This window comes from Rhamphochromis longiceps, linkage group LG11, assembly GCF_057381845.1.
Source record: "Rhamphochromis longiceps isolate RC_006_pf linkage group LG11, R_longiceps_female_GT1.1, whole genome shotgun sequence".
Classification (NCBI taxonomy): Eukaryota; Metazoa; Chordata; class Actinopteri; order Cichliformes; family Cichlidae; genus Rhamphochromis; species Rhamphochromis longiceps.
The window spans coordinates 36433546-36450075 of NC_140567.1; the positions used below are offsets into that span (position 1 = coordinate 36433546).

Genomic DNA, 16530 nt, shown 5'->3' on the forward strand with positions numbered 1-16530 from the left:
TGGAGTCTCCATGTTCCCGCCATGCCTCCGTGGGTTCTCTCAGTGTACTCCAGCTTCCTCCCACAGTCCAAAGACATGCAATTAGTGGGGTTAGGTTAACTGGTGAATCTAAATTGCACATAGGTGTGAATGGTTGTGTGTCTCTTTGTGTTACCCCTGTGACAGACTGGTGACCTGTTCAGGGTGTACCCACCTCTCGCCCTATGGTAGCTGGTATAGGCTCCAGCCCCCCTACAACCCTGTTAAGGTTAAGGGGAAGAGAATGGTTGGATGGTAAGTCTTGTTTTCAGTATCCTGTTACTGAAAAGACACTTTTCCTCTGTTTTGGATCCCTTTTCACTATTCTGTGTGAAAAATGAATAAAACCTGAGTAATTAGTCACTGGAGCAAACACAAACTATTAAAATAAACAATTTAATTACTATCTGTGTGTATGCACAAAAAGAAATAAAGCTGTAAAACTACTTGTGGTTTTACTTCCCATAAAACAAAACTGTCTATACTGCCACCCAGTGGAAAAGGTTGTCTACTGCTCCAGGCGGAGATCTTGTCACACGAAACTTTTGCTTTATGGTCGCTCTGAAAGGAAAAGTCTGAAACATTTGAGTTTGAAACACCTATTCTGTCTATTTTTTTTATTATCTATCTTATTAACATTATAATTTATATATGCATATGCGTGCATGTATAAAATAAGAACTCTGCAGACTTCAGGAAAAAAAATTAATGAAACAATGAAGTTGATTAGACTTTCCAGGAGTTTCTCTGACTACTGTTCCGCATTTATCGTCATGAAAATATTTTTAACACCTCCAAATAAAAATATTTCAAGATTTTTTAAGAACTTCATAAACCTGCAAGTTTACATAAGTAAAATTTAAAGGGACGAGCAAAGGTAGATGCGGTTATTTGTAAGTAATCACTTTCAGGGACAAATGATGAGCACACATAACATAAACATAAAGAGCAAAAGCATTTTAACAGATGGGATGGTGAATTGTTTAAGACATATCTACTACCGAGATGCAATGTTCTTCTTCTTCTCGTGTATTATTAACAGTTTTGTCACATGAAAGTTTGGGGCTATCCAAAAACAAAGGGACAGAGAAGGGGAATAACATCGCCACAAAGGACATGTCACGAGTTTCCTTGTATGACTGGGCATCAATCTTTATTTATACAGGGAAAATTCCCAAACCATACTTAGTTTTCTAGTTTAATCTTTTTTTACTTTCTTTCTTCAGCAACTCTAAGACTGAGCTCAGCACTTTACCAAAGTGTTTTTGTTTTGTTTTGTTTTTACTATAGATAGAATCATGAAATGGAAAAATAACACAATGACAAAAAGTATATTGCTGATTGGTACACACAGCAAAGAGTGTTGCACTTCCACCGTGGAGGTGCAAAACTTGCAAAGTAAGAAGCAAGCTAGAAAGGAAAGGTGCAGCAGAAGGAGGAAGCTGATCTCAAGAGGTGAGGTCTGAGAACCTCTTTACCTCCCAAATACATGTGCAAGAAAAAATACAAATCATGACTAATATATAGTATAATATTATCAATTTTTGCTTCAGCACCACATTAACTTAGTTTAACTGACATATTAATTAAATGTTTAATAGACATTAAATATTAACTTTTACTAGAGTATTTTACATGCGTCTCCAGACATGCCAGAGTCTCCTGAATGTCTCTCACTAATAAAATCAAAGGTTGTCAAGTTGTTGCTGACTTATTTTGGCCCGTTTGTTACGGTGGAATTTGGTAACTTTAAGGAATGTCGTTGCTATAACGAGACTGGACCACACATGGGCGCTGTGTATTTCATATAGGGTCTGTAAACTGATAAACTGATAGGAAGGGGCTGGTACGTGCACCAAAGGTTCTCTTCCACTTTTTGGATTCTCAGTCTCCAAAAAAGTTTGGAGTCAAAAACGTCCCAGAGTCTCCCGGTAGATACAAATATCGTGTCTGAAAACAAGAGGTTCTCTTTAAAAAAAAAAGCTGCTAATAAATTGGTGAGTACATTCAACAGGTAATTACGTGAAATTACATGAATGTCAGGTGGTGGTGACGGGATGGGGGGGGAGAGAGAGAGAAATTATAGAGCAAAATTTTAAAAATTAAAAAAGCAACGAAAAGAAAGAACTGCTGGGACAAAACGAGTCTCAACATGAGTCCACAAAGTGAAAACGAAACGAGGAAAACATCGTTGCGGGCTTCCCCGGTGAGTACATGAACCATATCCAAAATTAGGTCTGCGCGTACTGTAAGAGTGTGTCGCGCGAAAAAAAGGCCCGCCAGTAAAGTCACGCATGCATTAAAACAAAACAAAAAGAAAAACAGTTTTACATATTGTATTATTATTGTATTTAAACTGTTATAATATGATTAAATGCAATTTAACCGCTGGCTTTTACAGCCGTGGTTTGTGTGCTACTATTTTCACATCTCTGATAACTAACATGGTGGCTCTTTTAATGTGACTCCTGAACGCCTTTTATAAGCTATAAGCTGAACCTTTTATATTTGTTCGATAAAAACGCAAATGTCCACGTAAAAGCTGGGAAACGCAGCAGAAGCAGATTTCAAGTGTCGAATTATTTTAAAAATAAGCAGTACAAGTCTGAATTCACTGCCTTTGCTTTTTTGCACATACTCTCTAGTTTCTAAGGGAAGAAGAACCAGAACTCAGTTAATGTGTTGGTCAAATCAGCAGTTCACATTAAAACCTGGGGGGGCAGGGGGGTTTAAAGTGACGCTCATGTACAGCGCCCTCCAGTGACTATGGAGCGTTTGTGCAAGCCTCAGCAGCTGCGTGTAAACATTTCCTGATCAATCATTTTTCAATACAGAACAGCGGAGCAGTTTATTGGATTTAGGTTTTGAAATTTACAACAAGGTAAAATATAATAATTAAAGTATATTTTCTGACAGAGCAAAAATAGGAAGAACAACCTTGTGTCTCGTGTTACACTCGGTCACAGCCCAAGAAGAGGCGAGACCAGATAAAGTGGTAACTTCAAAAATGATACTTTGTAAAAACATATTTGTCAGTGGTGTAAAGCGTACACGTACACATGGCAGAGTGTGTCTAAAACACAGAATCGTGCTGTTGCTAAGCTGGTGAACATCTGAAGGCTGGCTGTCACTGCAGGAAGGAAGACGCTTTTATATTGCTGCTCAGTTACCTGCTGCAAAACAAAGCACAGAACACAACAAACGAAGTGGAGATGCCTAGAGATCAACACAGCTGTTATATGAATGTGATACTACCCGGCACATCTATATACTGATGATTTTCTCTTGTATCAAAAACGTAAAGCACTTCTCACTATAATGCAGAGGTCTGGGAAATCTAAAAGGCCAGCAGGCCCACTGCAAAGACAAATCAACTGTCTTTTAGATTTATAAAGAAAGCGATCTATGTGCAAAACACAACAGGATTGTCCTGTGTCTGAATTTTTATAAGTAAAAGGTCTAAATATACTATTCGTGTTGTGTGTTAGCAAAGAGGGCTGCACATCAGCTGGAAATTTGTGCCCGGTGTTTTCACTCCCATTTTCTCAGCTGCATGATTTCATAAGATTAAACTTGGTAGATTTTGTCTAATCATGCTGAGAAACATGAGGACAGACAGACAAACCACACAGGAATTACAGGAGCCATCGTCACTTCTTTTCTTATTTACATTTAGGTGTCTAACCGCTAAATGGTGGTTAGTGTTTTGTTTGAGAGTTGCACTTGAGGAAGAGGAAGACGAGCAGTGCTGCTTTCAGTGAATGCTCGGTTTGCTTGTCAAAGCTCCATTTTGCTAATAATTTGGCTTTAGCCCTTACTAACCTTTAGACTCTTCAGACAGAGTAATAAAGAAAGATATATGACTGTGCAAACGTATTGTTTATTGTATTATGCACGACTTCCCTTGCACATCTTTTGCATGTTTCTTTTTTTATTTTATTTGCCTGTCCTGTCCGGCACTGGAGCAATCAGAATTATCGTCTGAAGGCTTTAGAAGAAGTCATGGGGTGAAGTGATATTTTAAGCTTTGCTCTGTTCCACTGACTCTTTGTTATTTTTTTCACTTTTGTCTTTTAACCTAGTTAAAGACACTGCAGATGCTTGGCTTTGTGTAATTGTGTGGTAAAATGGCATTTGGATTTGACTAATATTGATACAATGACATTAAATAGACATGTCTGCACACCCACACGGTGATGTCAATCTGATTACACCCCCCTGATATAAAGCTTGATACTGTGCTCTTTTATATTTAAGATAATAAACTGTTTACACCTGGAATGCGACTCGAGAAAGCTGCTATTAAATGGGTGAGCTGCAAATATTTAGAGCTAATTTGATTACTGAAAGCGAGTGCCGAGGGGCTCAGCATCAGCATTATGACTCATATGGCTAGACGTATTGCAGTTTGCTGGAATCTTCTAAAAAAGCCCCAATTAAGTGTTATTAGGTGGTAAGTAGGTGTGTGATGGGGTCTTTTGGAAGGTGTCAAAATTATTACAGGAATGAAACATGTTTTGAACAAATGATGCATTATTAAAGTTATATTATTATATGATATTCTTCTAAGAGTAAAACATTTTACGACAGTCGGTAAAAGAATAAAATGTTCTGGGGTTCTAAATATGCTAAAATGGATTCACCCCTCGGTCTTCAAAAATCTATTTTTGTCCTGCTTTTTGTTAAAATTAGGTGACACAAATATGGCAGCATTGTCTTGATGATAATTTCAGTTTCCTGTTGACGTTTTCTCTCTAGTTGTCTGTTGCATATTCATAGTGGTGGGAAGCACCACACTGACTCTGCTCAAAGAGTCTGAAACCACATCCTTAGTCACGCTTGTGACTATGACGCCCGACAGCCTCAGCTTTGTTCCGCTTGGCGTTCTCACACAGACATCAGCGCATCTGTGACTCTGACGCTTCGCTCACCGGTAAAGTTGCTGGAGTTTTAATTAGAATACGGTAAGATCATAATTTATTTTTCTCAGTGAAAAACTGAAAATGCCAAGATTATGATCATCCAGTATTAATTTGATTATTTTTGGATTTAGAATTTGTTAAGAAAAGTATACGGTGTAGTGTTCTTGCTAAACCTGACGCTCATCTCGTCGGATATTCATTTTTAGCCACTTACTCACTTTGTCCAAGTTTAGAAGTCAGTTACAAAAAAGCTATTTATTTATATCTTTTTAAAACACTTTTTTTCTGCCACACAACCACAGCTTTTTCTAAATTCTTCTGTGTTTAATGCAGCTGTTAGCAGCGGGTGGCCCCATGGCTCCCCAACATGTGTTCTTTTTCTTGCTGTGGTGCCTCGCTCTTTTCCTTCATGGAGGTAAGCAAGCTCTTTGTAATCTTTTTGTTTTCTTACTTCATTGATTTCTGTAGTTATTGATCCATTTATTGTATTTCGGATGCGCTGACTGTACGCTGTGGGTTTGTCTTGTCGTGGTTTTTGTGGCTACATTTTTTATTAAAATTAATTTCTTCAATTGAGTAAAACTGAGTAAAACTGCAAAAAAAGAAATGCTTTGATTTTGAAGAGTATTGTTAAACTGGAAAACTAATAAATGTTAATGTTTTTTTTTAGCATCTACATCATTTTGCAATGTCACCTGCTGGACAGACTACGATGAGTTGTTGAACTGTTCGTGCGCAGCCTCTGTGCCGATGAATCCCCTTAACATCAGTGTCATTTGCAGGTAAAAGTTGCAGTGTGGCTATTTATGCAAACACTTTGTGGAGGCTTGTTTGAAATGATTGATTGGTTTATGCATTACCAGCTTCAGTAACTTTTTTATGGTATAGATGTGTTGTCAAATCGTCCAGTTTTAGTGCATAAACTGATTTTCATCTGTTTGCCATAGTTGGCATGAGGAGCTGATCGACCAGTGTTGCATTTATACCAGTGTTTGTGAATTAAATACAACAATAATAGGCTATCTTAGACTATATTTCTTGGTCAATCCAACCACAAGTGGACACATCAGAACTTTCTTGTGTCTATATCATTTGGGTCCAAAATTCCCTGACTTTTGGTGTCATTTCAACTAGAAGGTTGAGGATCTCCCCTGCACACTTTGCTTAGGGAGAATTATGCAAAAAAGTTTTCCCATCTAATGTGTGTGTAGCCCTACAGGCCACTCCAACTGGTGACACTGACATCGCAATTTGTGACTTGCAATAGGGTGCAGGAGATGCCAATGAAGGACCACCACGTCCTGCACTGATGACGTATTTTGTTGTTGGGGTCTCGTTGGGGACACATCAGGACACATTAGCTTTTAGTCTACAAAGCAACCCTTACTTAGCCTATTGGTGGTTGTTTACACTTGCACGAACAGCCGTCTCCGTGTGAACTGATTGCCCAAGATGGGTTTAAAACAAGTGTAAGCCTTTAATCGTTATCTGTATGTCACAGAAAACAGGTGGCACGAACAAACATTTTTAGATTTATGTCTCATTAAAGAGACAGTATGTAGCATACAGTGTATGTACCAGAGAGACAAACTGCACTCCCTGGCGGCGACACTGTTTCAACACCACTGAAGTTTTAATCGCTTTAGTTCATATTCATTATATTTATTAAATATTTAGCGCTCCTCAGTTGATCAGTTGATGCTTTTCTTTTTCATATATGATAATACAAATAAAAAATGTTTGGGTTTTTAAAAATCACTTTAAATATTTAACAGTGGGCTTCAAAAAATGTTAATGGGCTAATGAATATTTATGTTTTTATTCAGGTGTATTTTGCTTATAGAAATATTAGCGCATGACTGAACCACCTGCAAATCATCAGGACACCATTAAAAACAGTCAGTTTTGTTTTTTTAGGGGTGAAGATGAAGACGTTGATGGCAGCTGTGTTATCCGACCGCCTCAGTCCTGGTGTCAAATTGATAAGCCCTTTATTGATGTTGCATCAGTTGGAACAGTCTGCAGCACGACAGTCAGTGAAGAAGGCAGCTCATTCATAAATGAGTCATCCAGCTGGAACCTGAGTGAAGTGGGTAAGTAAAACTGATAACTCCTCAGTCTGACATTTCACTATTTGTCATCTCTGCTGAACACATAAAAAAGTCATCAAAACTGTTACAGAAAACAGCCTGTTGGTCCTCCAGTGACATTTCAGTCGCATCAAAATGTGTGTTAAAGACAAATTAAGGCATGTTAAATATGTTCCCTATTTTGGTTATTGATCACCCTCCATACATTAAACAATTTTCAACACAGATTGAGAGTTCAGAAAATCCAGAAGTTACAAGAATCATTCTGGCAACTTTCCCAATTTACCCGAATTGTTGTTTGCCGGTGAATGCCCACCTGTCTGTTTTATACTCGAAATTAAAACAAAAGCTAAAAATAATGTTCAGCTGCCATTTCTGGGCATGCACACATTTTCATAATATTCCCCTGGGGCTTTGTTTTCACAGTGAAACTTAAGCCTCCTTTAAACGTTCAAGTTGAAAACGCAGCGGAATTCTACAACATAACCTGGAGCCATGACAGCGCTGCCGCCGACTGCCTCAGATACAGAGTCCGCATAAGAACGAGCGAAAACTTGTTGAAGGTAATAGCAATATAAAAACCAATAACTTGGACGTGAGATTGAAAAAAACATTACTGTGAAATTTCTCAAAAATTCTCACAAAATTCTGATGTTTTTTTATTTTGTTCCTAACAGGATCCAGTTTTCTCCAAGGAAAGAGTGTCAGAAATGCAAATTCTGATAAACCACAATGAACTACAACCACATACCAATTATACTGTGGATGTTCAAGCCACATTTTGTCCTACATATGTCCTTCAGGGTCCATGGAGTGAATGGAGTTCCACTACAAACTGGAAAACAGAGGCGTTAAATGTCAAAGGTAGCCTTAATGTTCAAAGTAGCATCAATATTGAAGGTGAAAACTTATCCGAATTTATTTGAAAGTGTTTTATGCGTTTACGTTCTGCATGTGTCTTCGTGCATACACTTCAGTAACAGGAAGGGTGTCATTTGTTTGTCTAAGACTAAAAATTTTAAATGCCTTCTTTCCAGGTACTTGGTGGCACATCTTCCTGCCCATCATTATGGTCTTCTTTTTTTGCCTGTGTCTGTGTTATTCACAGAAAACGTAAGTATTTGAAACACTGTTTTGTTTGTCTTTTCTTTTTTAAACCCCAGCAAACAATCACGATTAAAAACGTAATCGTTTGCATTGTCAGATTTCCGCTGAAACTTCATTAATTGCACAAAAAAGAAATAACTCAGCAGAGTTGAAACAATTTAATACTGGAGGTCAACAGTAACGCTTCCAGTAAATGATTAACAAAGCTTTAATCTGCATTTTCCTGGCATCACCTCCCACATATAGAAAAACCACTGCAGCATGTACGTGTGCAGCTCTTGCACTGAAAAGGCTAGCAGACATAGGAAGTTATGCAGAGCATCAGTGTCAGAGAACCGAGAACACCTCGCTTATCAAGTGCACACGGTTACAAGAAACCTACACAAGTTCACAAAAGCACATGAACTCTGTGCTTACATTTGTTCTGTTTGTTTTTTTTGCTTTCTCTTTCTTACCTGTTTCAAATAATGATGATGAAATGTTCTTCTCAGTGGAGTGATCACACCTTTTGATATTGGGTTTTTGAAATTATTCTAACTCATCTCTCTCGGGTACAGATGAATGGCTAACACTGTGCCAGTGGCTAACACAGTGTTAGCCACTGGCACAGTGTTAGCCACAGCTGAAAGTGATTCTACACTGATAAACCTTGAACGATCAGTTTTAGTAGAAACTGTTTCAGGGACAAACTGTTGGATTCAGCTTTGTTTATTTTAAACCTGTGGCTTGTTTTATACCGAAAAATGCTCCAAGTGACACGACATGTGTCACATGTCATAATTATTGCAGAGAGCTCTATAATAAAAAAAAGTCCTTTGTTATCATTCCAGCCCAGAGAATCATCTCAGTTTAGGCAACAAACAACGCTGAAACGTGCGTCAAAGTTTTCCTCGTCTTACGGCGGTAAAGAATCCTTTCAAAGAATAAATCTAAATCCAGACAAGGATTAGTCGGGTCAAGTCGCAGCGCGGTTAACAACTTTCAAGTGTTCATTTCATAGAAAGGAAAATTTTCTCTACTACTAATAAACTTATCATTTTGTCTTATAGATAACAAATAGTCAAATAGCAAGATGTGACTAATGAATTCTGCTTAACTCTGTACAGTCTTTCACATGACATCTGTTGTGTTATCAGCATTTCTAGTTTGTAGCTGTTGCCTTTGACCACAGCTTCATAACTGCTCAGCTCACGTACTGAAAACGAAAATCACCTCCATAAGACGTGACACTGAGCTATAAATGTCATTTTCCCTTCTCTGCCTGTTGTTTGGTTTTAAAATCATTTCACATTTGTCTCAGGTATTGGCAGAGAAAACTTCAGGTGATTACGTACATCCCGAGGCCGGATGAGTTTTTCAAACCCCTGTATCACAACTACGAAGGGAACTTCAAGGTAAGACAGCAAAACAAGGTCACTCATTGCGTTTTTGTGTAATTTCCAAATTAAGCCAGCAGGTGCTGCCACAGGGGGGACTTTCTGCACATCTGGACCCTGTTTTGTGGGACTTTCCCCAGACTTCACACTAAGGGACTCTGTGATGTGAATGAGTCAGTGTGTAGGGGCTTCAAGAACCTTTTCAGATATCAGTATGAAATCTTGTGGGTTGATATTTGTGTATAAAAGTCAAACCTGTTCCACCCCAGTGGAAAATACCACCGGTGAATCTATTTTGATCTTTGATTTGACATAGTATTAGACTAAAAACAGCCTGCTCTTCACCTAAAAGGCACACAAGTGAAAAGGTTGTGGTTTGCACTTTTGAAATAGTTTTGCTGTTTCTTTATGAATCGCTTCATCTTCTATTACCCTGTGTATTTACCCTAATGTGATTTATGCTATTTTTCTTTCTAAGCTTAGGGAAATGTTGATCGTTATTTCTCCCTTTTCTTTATGTTAACTCATTTCAAATCCAAGCGGATAGAGTCTGCACTGTATTTCTAAATAGCTGGGTTAAAATGTCTCTTACATAAAGCACCTTATCATGTCTGCTTTTGCTTCTCATTTGCTGCTTCTTTAGAATAAAAACAATCCAGTACAGCAGCTTCACCACATCTCGCTTATAAAGGAGTGTAGAGCACATTGAAAGAACCTGCTAGTATAATTTAAACATACCTTTAAAATAGACCTTTTACCGCAGAACGGTTCTTCCATTGCAAATGTTCCACATCCCCAGAAAGTATAAAATTAGCCCCGCAGCAATCTTGGTGACAGACCAAAAAAAACCCACACCTCCGCCTCAGTTCTCACTCTAGTTGATGAATTTCACCCGAGTACGAGCAACAAGTTGAATTTATTAGCTTTGGCCATGAATGCAGTTGCACACATTGTTCAGTAGAGTGCGCTGCTGCAGCAAATGTCAGAAACAACATCAGGCAAGAGGAGATTATTCTTACTTGGTTTGATAAACAGTAATTCTTTTATTTAACTTTGAGGAATGTAGCTGATAACATACAAGATATAGTAGTTTAAAATTACAACTTTTAAGTTACTGATTTAAACCCATTTTTACAGTTACTTTTGTTTTGGAAACAGAGTCAATGTTGACTGCATACTGTCCCACTGTAACTCTTTATTTGGCACCAGTTCTTATCAGAAGGTGGCAGTATTGTTATTGGTAATTGAACCTTTTTCGGGGGGGCTTAAAACACACTTTACTGCAAACCACATTCACCTATTCCCACACGCTTTCATAAAGAATGCCTAGGGTGCTTTAAGCACCAAACAGAGTTGATTATTTTGCTCAAGGAACATTTGAGGAGTGGGGCTTTGCACTGCTTCCCTTCTAATTGTTGGGTAACCCACTCCACCGCCACTTACCCACTTTAAGTTCTTAAAAACAATCTTTGATTTTAAAGACAGTGTAGTCTTTTTCCTTTCTTTCCGTCCTTCTTTTTTTTGACTCTGTATTACGTCTTTCTCTCAGATATGGTTGTAGTTTGTTTGCAGTGTCTTTCACCCTTGTGGTGCAGAGTGCTTCCTTTCTCTCAGCGATTTTAAAAAGATTGTTGTGCTGAAGAGCTTTTTTTCCAGGATGTGGTGGCCTATGCTTTGAGAAACTGATTCATGCTTATCTGGCCATCAGCTTGCTGCAAGCCAGTGGTAATTGCAGAAAGTTTACACCTCATTGCCACATATGGGTTGCTGTAAAGGAATGTGCATTTTAAGAAAGAGATATACTTTAATAGTGCATTAAAGTAAGAATCACTAATATTTTCTTAGAGGATAGGACATATATGCTCCTTTTGAGCTACTCCTGCAGTCTTTCCACATGCGACTAGTCACAGCTTAATTCCTGTTTGTCTAGTTTGCTAAAAAAATAATGATTTCTAATGGCTAAAATGTCAGATATTTTCAAACTGTATTTGTATTAGTAGGAACAAAAAATTTCAGGACCTGTACCATTTTAACATTTCTGGTCCTGGCACTAACAGTTAAATCTTTTGATCCTGTGAAAGCCCCAGACACTTAGGTACTTGTCCGGATGTCTCAACCACACTTGCAAAAGAACCTAAGATAAGGACAAGGTTCTCAACATTAAAGCGAACTTGTTTTGCTTTTTTAAAAGGTGATTTTTAATTAAGTATTAGTTCTTTGGTAAAACATGGTAACAGTGAAAATACTGAAATCCATTATCTACCACAAAAGTCAAATGAACTGATATTTCCGCCAGCAGTCTGGCAGCTTTGCTCTCCTCTGGGACCTCCCCATCCTTCCACATACATACACTGAAAGCTGGAGGTGGGGAGAGAAACGGCAAGACCCCCACACATTAGAGCAATGATAATAGATATGATATTCAAATGCAAACACTTCCTGAGTGGAAAAGTGGATGTAGTGGGTTGTAAAGCAGCTTCTGCACGACCTTTTGGATGTGCAGAAGGGTAGCAGCATGCTTGGCAGGCACTCACACTGCAGCCAGTGAATGACACTGTTAGGAAAGAGAGAAAGACTTTTAATTCTCATGCAAATCATTTGGTGCACACTGTTTCCTTGAGAAGATGACAAAGCACACTCTTAAACATTCAGCTGACACTTTTTTAGCATTTCTTTAGTCCAGCATTTTGATGTTTTCCCCTTTTTTTTTCTCTTACAGGAATGGGTGAAGCCTGTATTCAGTGAATATGATTACCTGAGGATCAGTCCAAATGTTCAGATGATGAGTGAGAAGCAGCATGACATACTTCACTGGAGCGACGAGAAGCAGCGAGACAATGAGGACAACGAGACGAATCAAGGTGGCGACATCCACCACATGCTGCAGCCTCACAGCAACATGCTGCTGCACTTTCCAGACGGTGACAGTTCACAGGGCAACAGCCACTCCACTGGACACATCTCCATCCATACTGTAACCTTATCTGGAGAAGATTTTGATGAGGAAGTTACATCACAGAGCTCCCTCAGAAGTTACCAAGATGGAGCAAGCTTGGGTTCCTTTGAGGAAGACAACAGAGAGCATGCCAGCTATGCTTTAGAGGAGCCTCACATGTCCAGGATGAACAGACAAAGTGGAGTATTACCACAGCATGAAAACCGCATATCCAATGACCTACTAGTGGAAAACCTAAACTTCCAGCCTCATGATCAGTTTAATGAACCAGAGAGGGTATCCCTTGACTCGTTTGAGCAGTCAGAAGATGGCTACCCTCATGTGGACCTGGACACAATTGATAGTGGTTTTGGGGAGTGTGGCAGCCCCGGAGCATCAGACTCAAATACAGCAGATCAGATCAACTCTGATTTATTTCATCAGCACACGAACTCAAATTCAAATTATGTTAAGCAGTGGATGATAATGTAGCACTATTCAAGAAGACTCAAGCCACCTGGAGAATGAACTCCATGAATCACAATGATTCAAAGTCGACTGACTGCTACCGTTTCAGATTGTTGGGCTGTGGGGCACACGTTTATTTAAGACTTGGATTTGTTGATGATATTTGAATTAGAAAAAGAACCTAGTTGAGTGGTCATGCTGTAATGTTGTGTATTTTTTATAGTTGAATGTTTTTTTTTCTTGCACTATAGTCTTGTTCCGTTATTTTAAAAGAACAGCTCCAAGGGAGAGGAGAGAGAGAAAGAGACTCTATGCCTGAAAATATCAGTAGATAAAAATAAATGAAATAAATAATATTTAATAAAAATACAGTGATTCTGTGAAATGCAAATTCATTTACATACATACTTATAAGTGTTGATTTAATTTAATAATAAAATGCTGCAAAAGTCTGATTAGTTCCATGCTGACTCAACAGAATTTAACAAATCCTCAATCAAAATTCTGCTTTGATTTAGATTGCCTGAACATTTTTTGAAATCCAATTATTTTCTCGTGGTCATGCATGCTTTGTTAGTTTGTTACTATCAAAGCATGGTTTGTTAGCATGCATGCTGCCTTATCAAGATATTGATAATGTCTGTTTTCCTTGCAAATGCATTTTGGCAGAAACCACTGAAAGTCCTGCTTTGTGCAATGTCAGACAAAAGTGCAAATTTGGAGCAAAATGTTATCTGAGGATGATTATTTCACTGGTCTTCATCTCATTCATCAGCAGGAAGGAGACAAATGCGTCAGAAAAACTTCATCTCCTGTTGTAAAGAGTCTGCTTGTGTGTCTTCTTTCTTCAGACATTGTGTTTCACTTGAAAGTGTTAAATGTAACTTCATCCATATTTAAAACAGTTTAAAACATTGATCAGTAAAATAAAAGTGTCAACACAATCAATGAATAATAGATGAGATGTTCTATGGTAAATGTTTTTGCATTGTTACGGAGATGTCATTGCACCTCAAAATTTAATATTGTGTCAATTTTGCATCATACAAAGTTTAAGCATGAAAGTGCAAATTTTCTCAGACATAAGTCTGAAAAAATTTGTAATACATGTTACTAAATTTTTTTAGTATCTTCTGCAAAAATGTATTGGGTTAAAGTAAATATCTAGATAAAGTTGATTAATAGTGCAAATTCATGGTTTGCAAATCACTGTGACATTGTGTAACTTTTAACTGATCAAGACGGAATCAAATAAGTTAGAAAGGATATTTAAAGATGAATTATGCTGCGATCACAATATTGCTTTAGCATGTCATCTTTTAGCATCCATATAATTTTCACATTCTATCAGTGATAGCCTTGAGGCGCTTTTTACTGTGACATAAAGACCCTGCAATATTAGAGAACAAGCCCCAACCATCAGAAGGTCCCCTATGAGCATCAATTAGAGACTTTGTGAAATAAGAACTCCTTTTTATTGACAGCATCTCCAGCAGCACCAGGCCAGAAAGGGCCAGCCAGAAAGAAAAACAACTTAAAACTAGAGAGTGAGATTATACAAATGCTACTGGCATGCAATAGTTGCATATAATGGGGCTACAGATGTAAGGTACTTGCAGTCATATAGCTCTTTTCTGTTCTTATTGACCACTCAATATTTGGAATGGTAAATGGACAGATTCTTATTTAGCTCTTTTCTACTCTCCCAGAGCACTCAAAGCACTTTATAACACATGCCACATTCACACGCATTCATCAGAGAGCAACTTAGGATTGCTTAGGTTAGTGACTTGCCCAAGGATATTTGGCATACAGACTTGGGGGAGCCAGGGGTTGAACCACCAGCCAAAGAGAGCTCCCGAGCTACAACCACCCCAGTGGACTGCAAGTCAAGGTGAGAAGGCTCCTGGTTTGACCCCGGCTGGGTCTTTCTGTGTAGCAGTGGTACAACATTTTCTACCACCTTGCCACTCGAGAGGGAAGTAGGCATGAGTGGAGTAAGGCTTGGTGCATCATGGTCCCCAGTAACTGAGAAGCGTAACTTTGGGATGGTTCAGGGTCAGTTGATCCATTTACATATCTACTATTTGCTCGATGATATTCGAATGCAGTTAATAGGCTTGAAAACTAAAATAATACTTTATACACAGAGTTTTGTGTTGGTCATCCCATGAAAAACCTTTACAAGTCAGCTGATTTTTATTTAATGTTTTTGTACAATAGCTTTATTGAGTGTACCCATGTAAACATTTACCTCCACACTAAATATTTTGAGTTACAGGTTCTGAAAGTACATGTGAATGGGTCAAATTTTTAAAACAACTCTTGATAAGTACAGGAGACTTTTCAGGGCTGAGAAACACTCTGTTTAAAAGAAAAACAGTGCAACCAAATTTACACCCACTCCAAGTATCACAATCTGAAGCCAAAATCTTGTTTCTGTTCAGCACGATTATTTCTGTAACCGACACTGAGCATCAACATCATGTATATCATAATAGTTTCAGAATCAAAACATAACCAGTTTTTTAGATTTGTGAGGGGTGGACTAGCAAAGCAAGCACTGGTATTATAAGAGATAAGATAAGATAAGATAGAACTTTATTAATCCCTCGGGTGGGTTCCTCTGGGAAATTCGACTTCCAAAAAAGCACAGCAACGACCGAAGTTACAGTTACAGAATTGTTATATATATATATACACACACACACACACACACACACACACACACACACACACACACACACACACACACACACACACACACACACACATATATAAATACAGAGACAAATATAAATAAAATATACAAAGGGGATAAATAGAATAAATAGGAATAAAAAAAAAAAATACAAGTGAATTGCACATTTCAAGTATTGAGGTCTATTGCACTGTTGACTATTTACAAAAGTATTGCACAAAGGTATTGTACAGTGAGGTGAAGAGGCACTACAGCTTAGTTGTTCCCCCCTCCTTTGTCCTCCTGTTTCCTGTTTCCCCTCCCTCTCCCCTCCAGAGAGGAGTTAAACAGTCTGATGGCGTGTGGGACAAAGGAGTTTTTAAGTCTGTTAGTTCTTGTCTTGGGGAGAAGCAACCTGTCACTGAACAGACTCTTCTGATTGTTAATGGCCGTGTGCAGAGGATGCCCAGCATTGTTCATAATGTCCAGCAGCTTTTTTAATGTCCTTTTCTCTGCCACTGTCACCAGAGTGTCCAGCTTCATGCCGACCACAGAGCTAGCCTTCCTGATCAGTTTCTCCAGCCTGCATGAGTCCCTCTTTGCTGTGCTGCTCCCCCAGCACACCACAGCATAGAAAAGTACTCCAGCAACCACCGACTGGTAAAACATCCTCAGGAGCTTCCTGCAGATGTTAAAAGACCTCAGCCTCCTGAGGAAGTACAGTCGGCTTTGGGCTTTTTTATACAGGTGCTCTGTGTTGCATGACCAGTCCAGTTTATTGTCCACCCACAGCCCGAGGTACTTGTACTTGTTGACCACCTCCACCTCCTCCCCCTCTATCTGAACCGGCAGTGGACCTTCTCTGGACCTCCCGAAGTCCACAACCAGTTCCTTAGTCTTTGAGGTGTTGAGTTGCAGGTGGTTTGTGTGACTC

The 16530-nt window shown here is 38.7% G+C and overlaps 1 protein-coding gene across 1 annotated transcript; it reads left to right on the forward strand.

Moving 5' to 3' along the window:
• The first annotated feature begins 1886 nt into the window (after nt 1-1886).
• On the forward strand, nt 1887-13848 carry il21r.1 (interleukin 21 receptor, tandem duplicate 1). Its single transcript, XM_085423859.1, has 10 exons — nt 1887-2015; nt 4777-4982; nt 5274-5355; nt 5611-5722; nt 6858-7033; nt 7457-7593; nt 7708-7894; nt 8068-8143; nt 9438-9531; nt 12233-13848. The coding sequence occupies exons 3-10, from the start codon at nt 5295-5297 to the stop codon at nt 12938-12940; spliced, it is 1551 nt and encodes a 516-aa protein (XP_085279985.1). The 5' UTR covers nt 1887-2015; nt 4777-4982; nt 5274-5294; the 3' UTR covers nt 12941-13848.
• The last annotated feature ends 2682 nt before the right edge of the window (nt 13849-16530 follow it).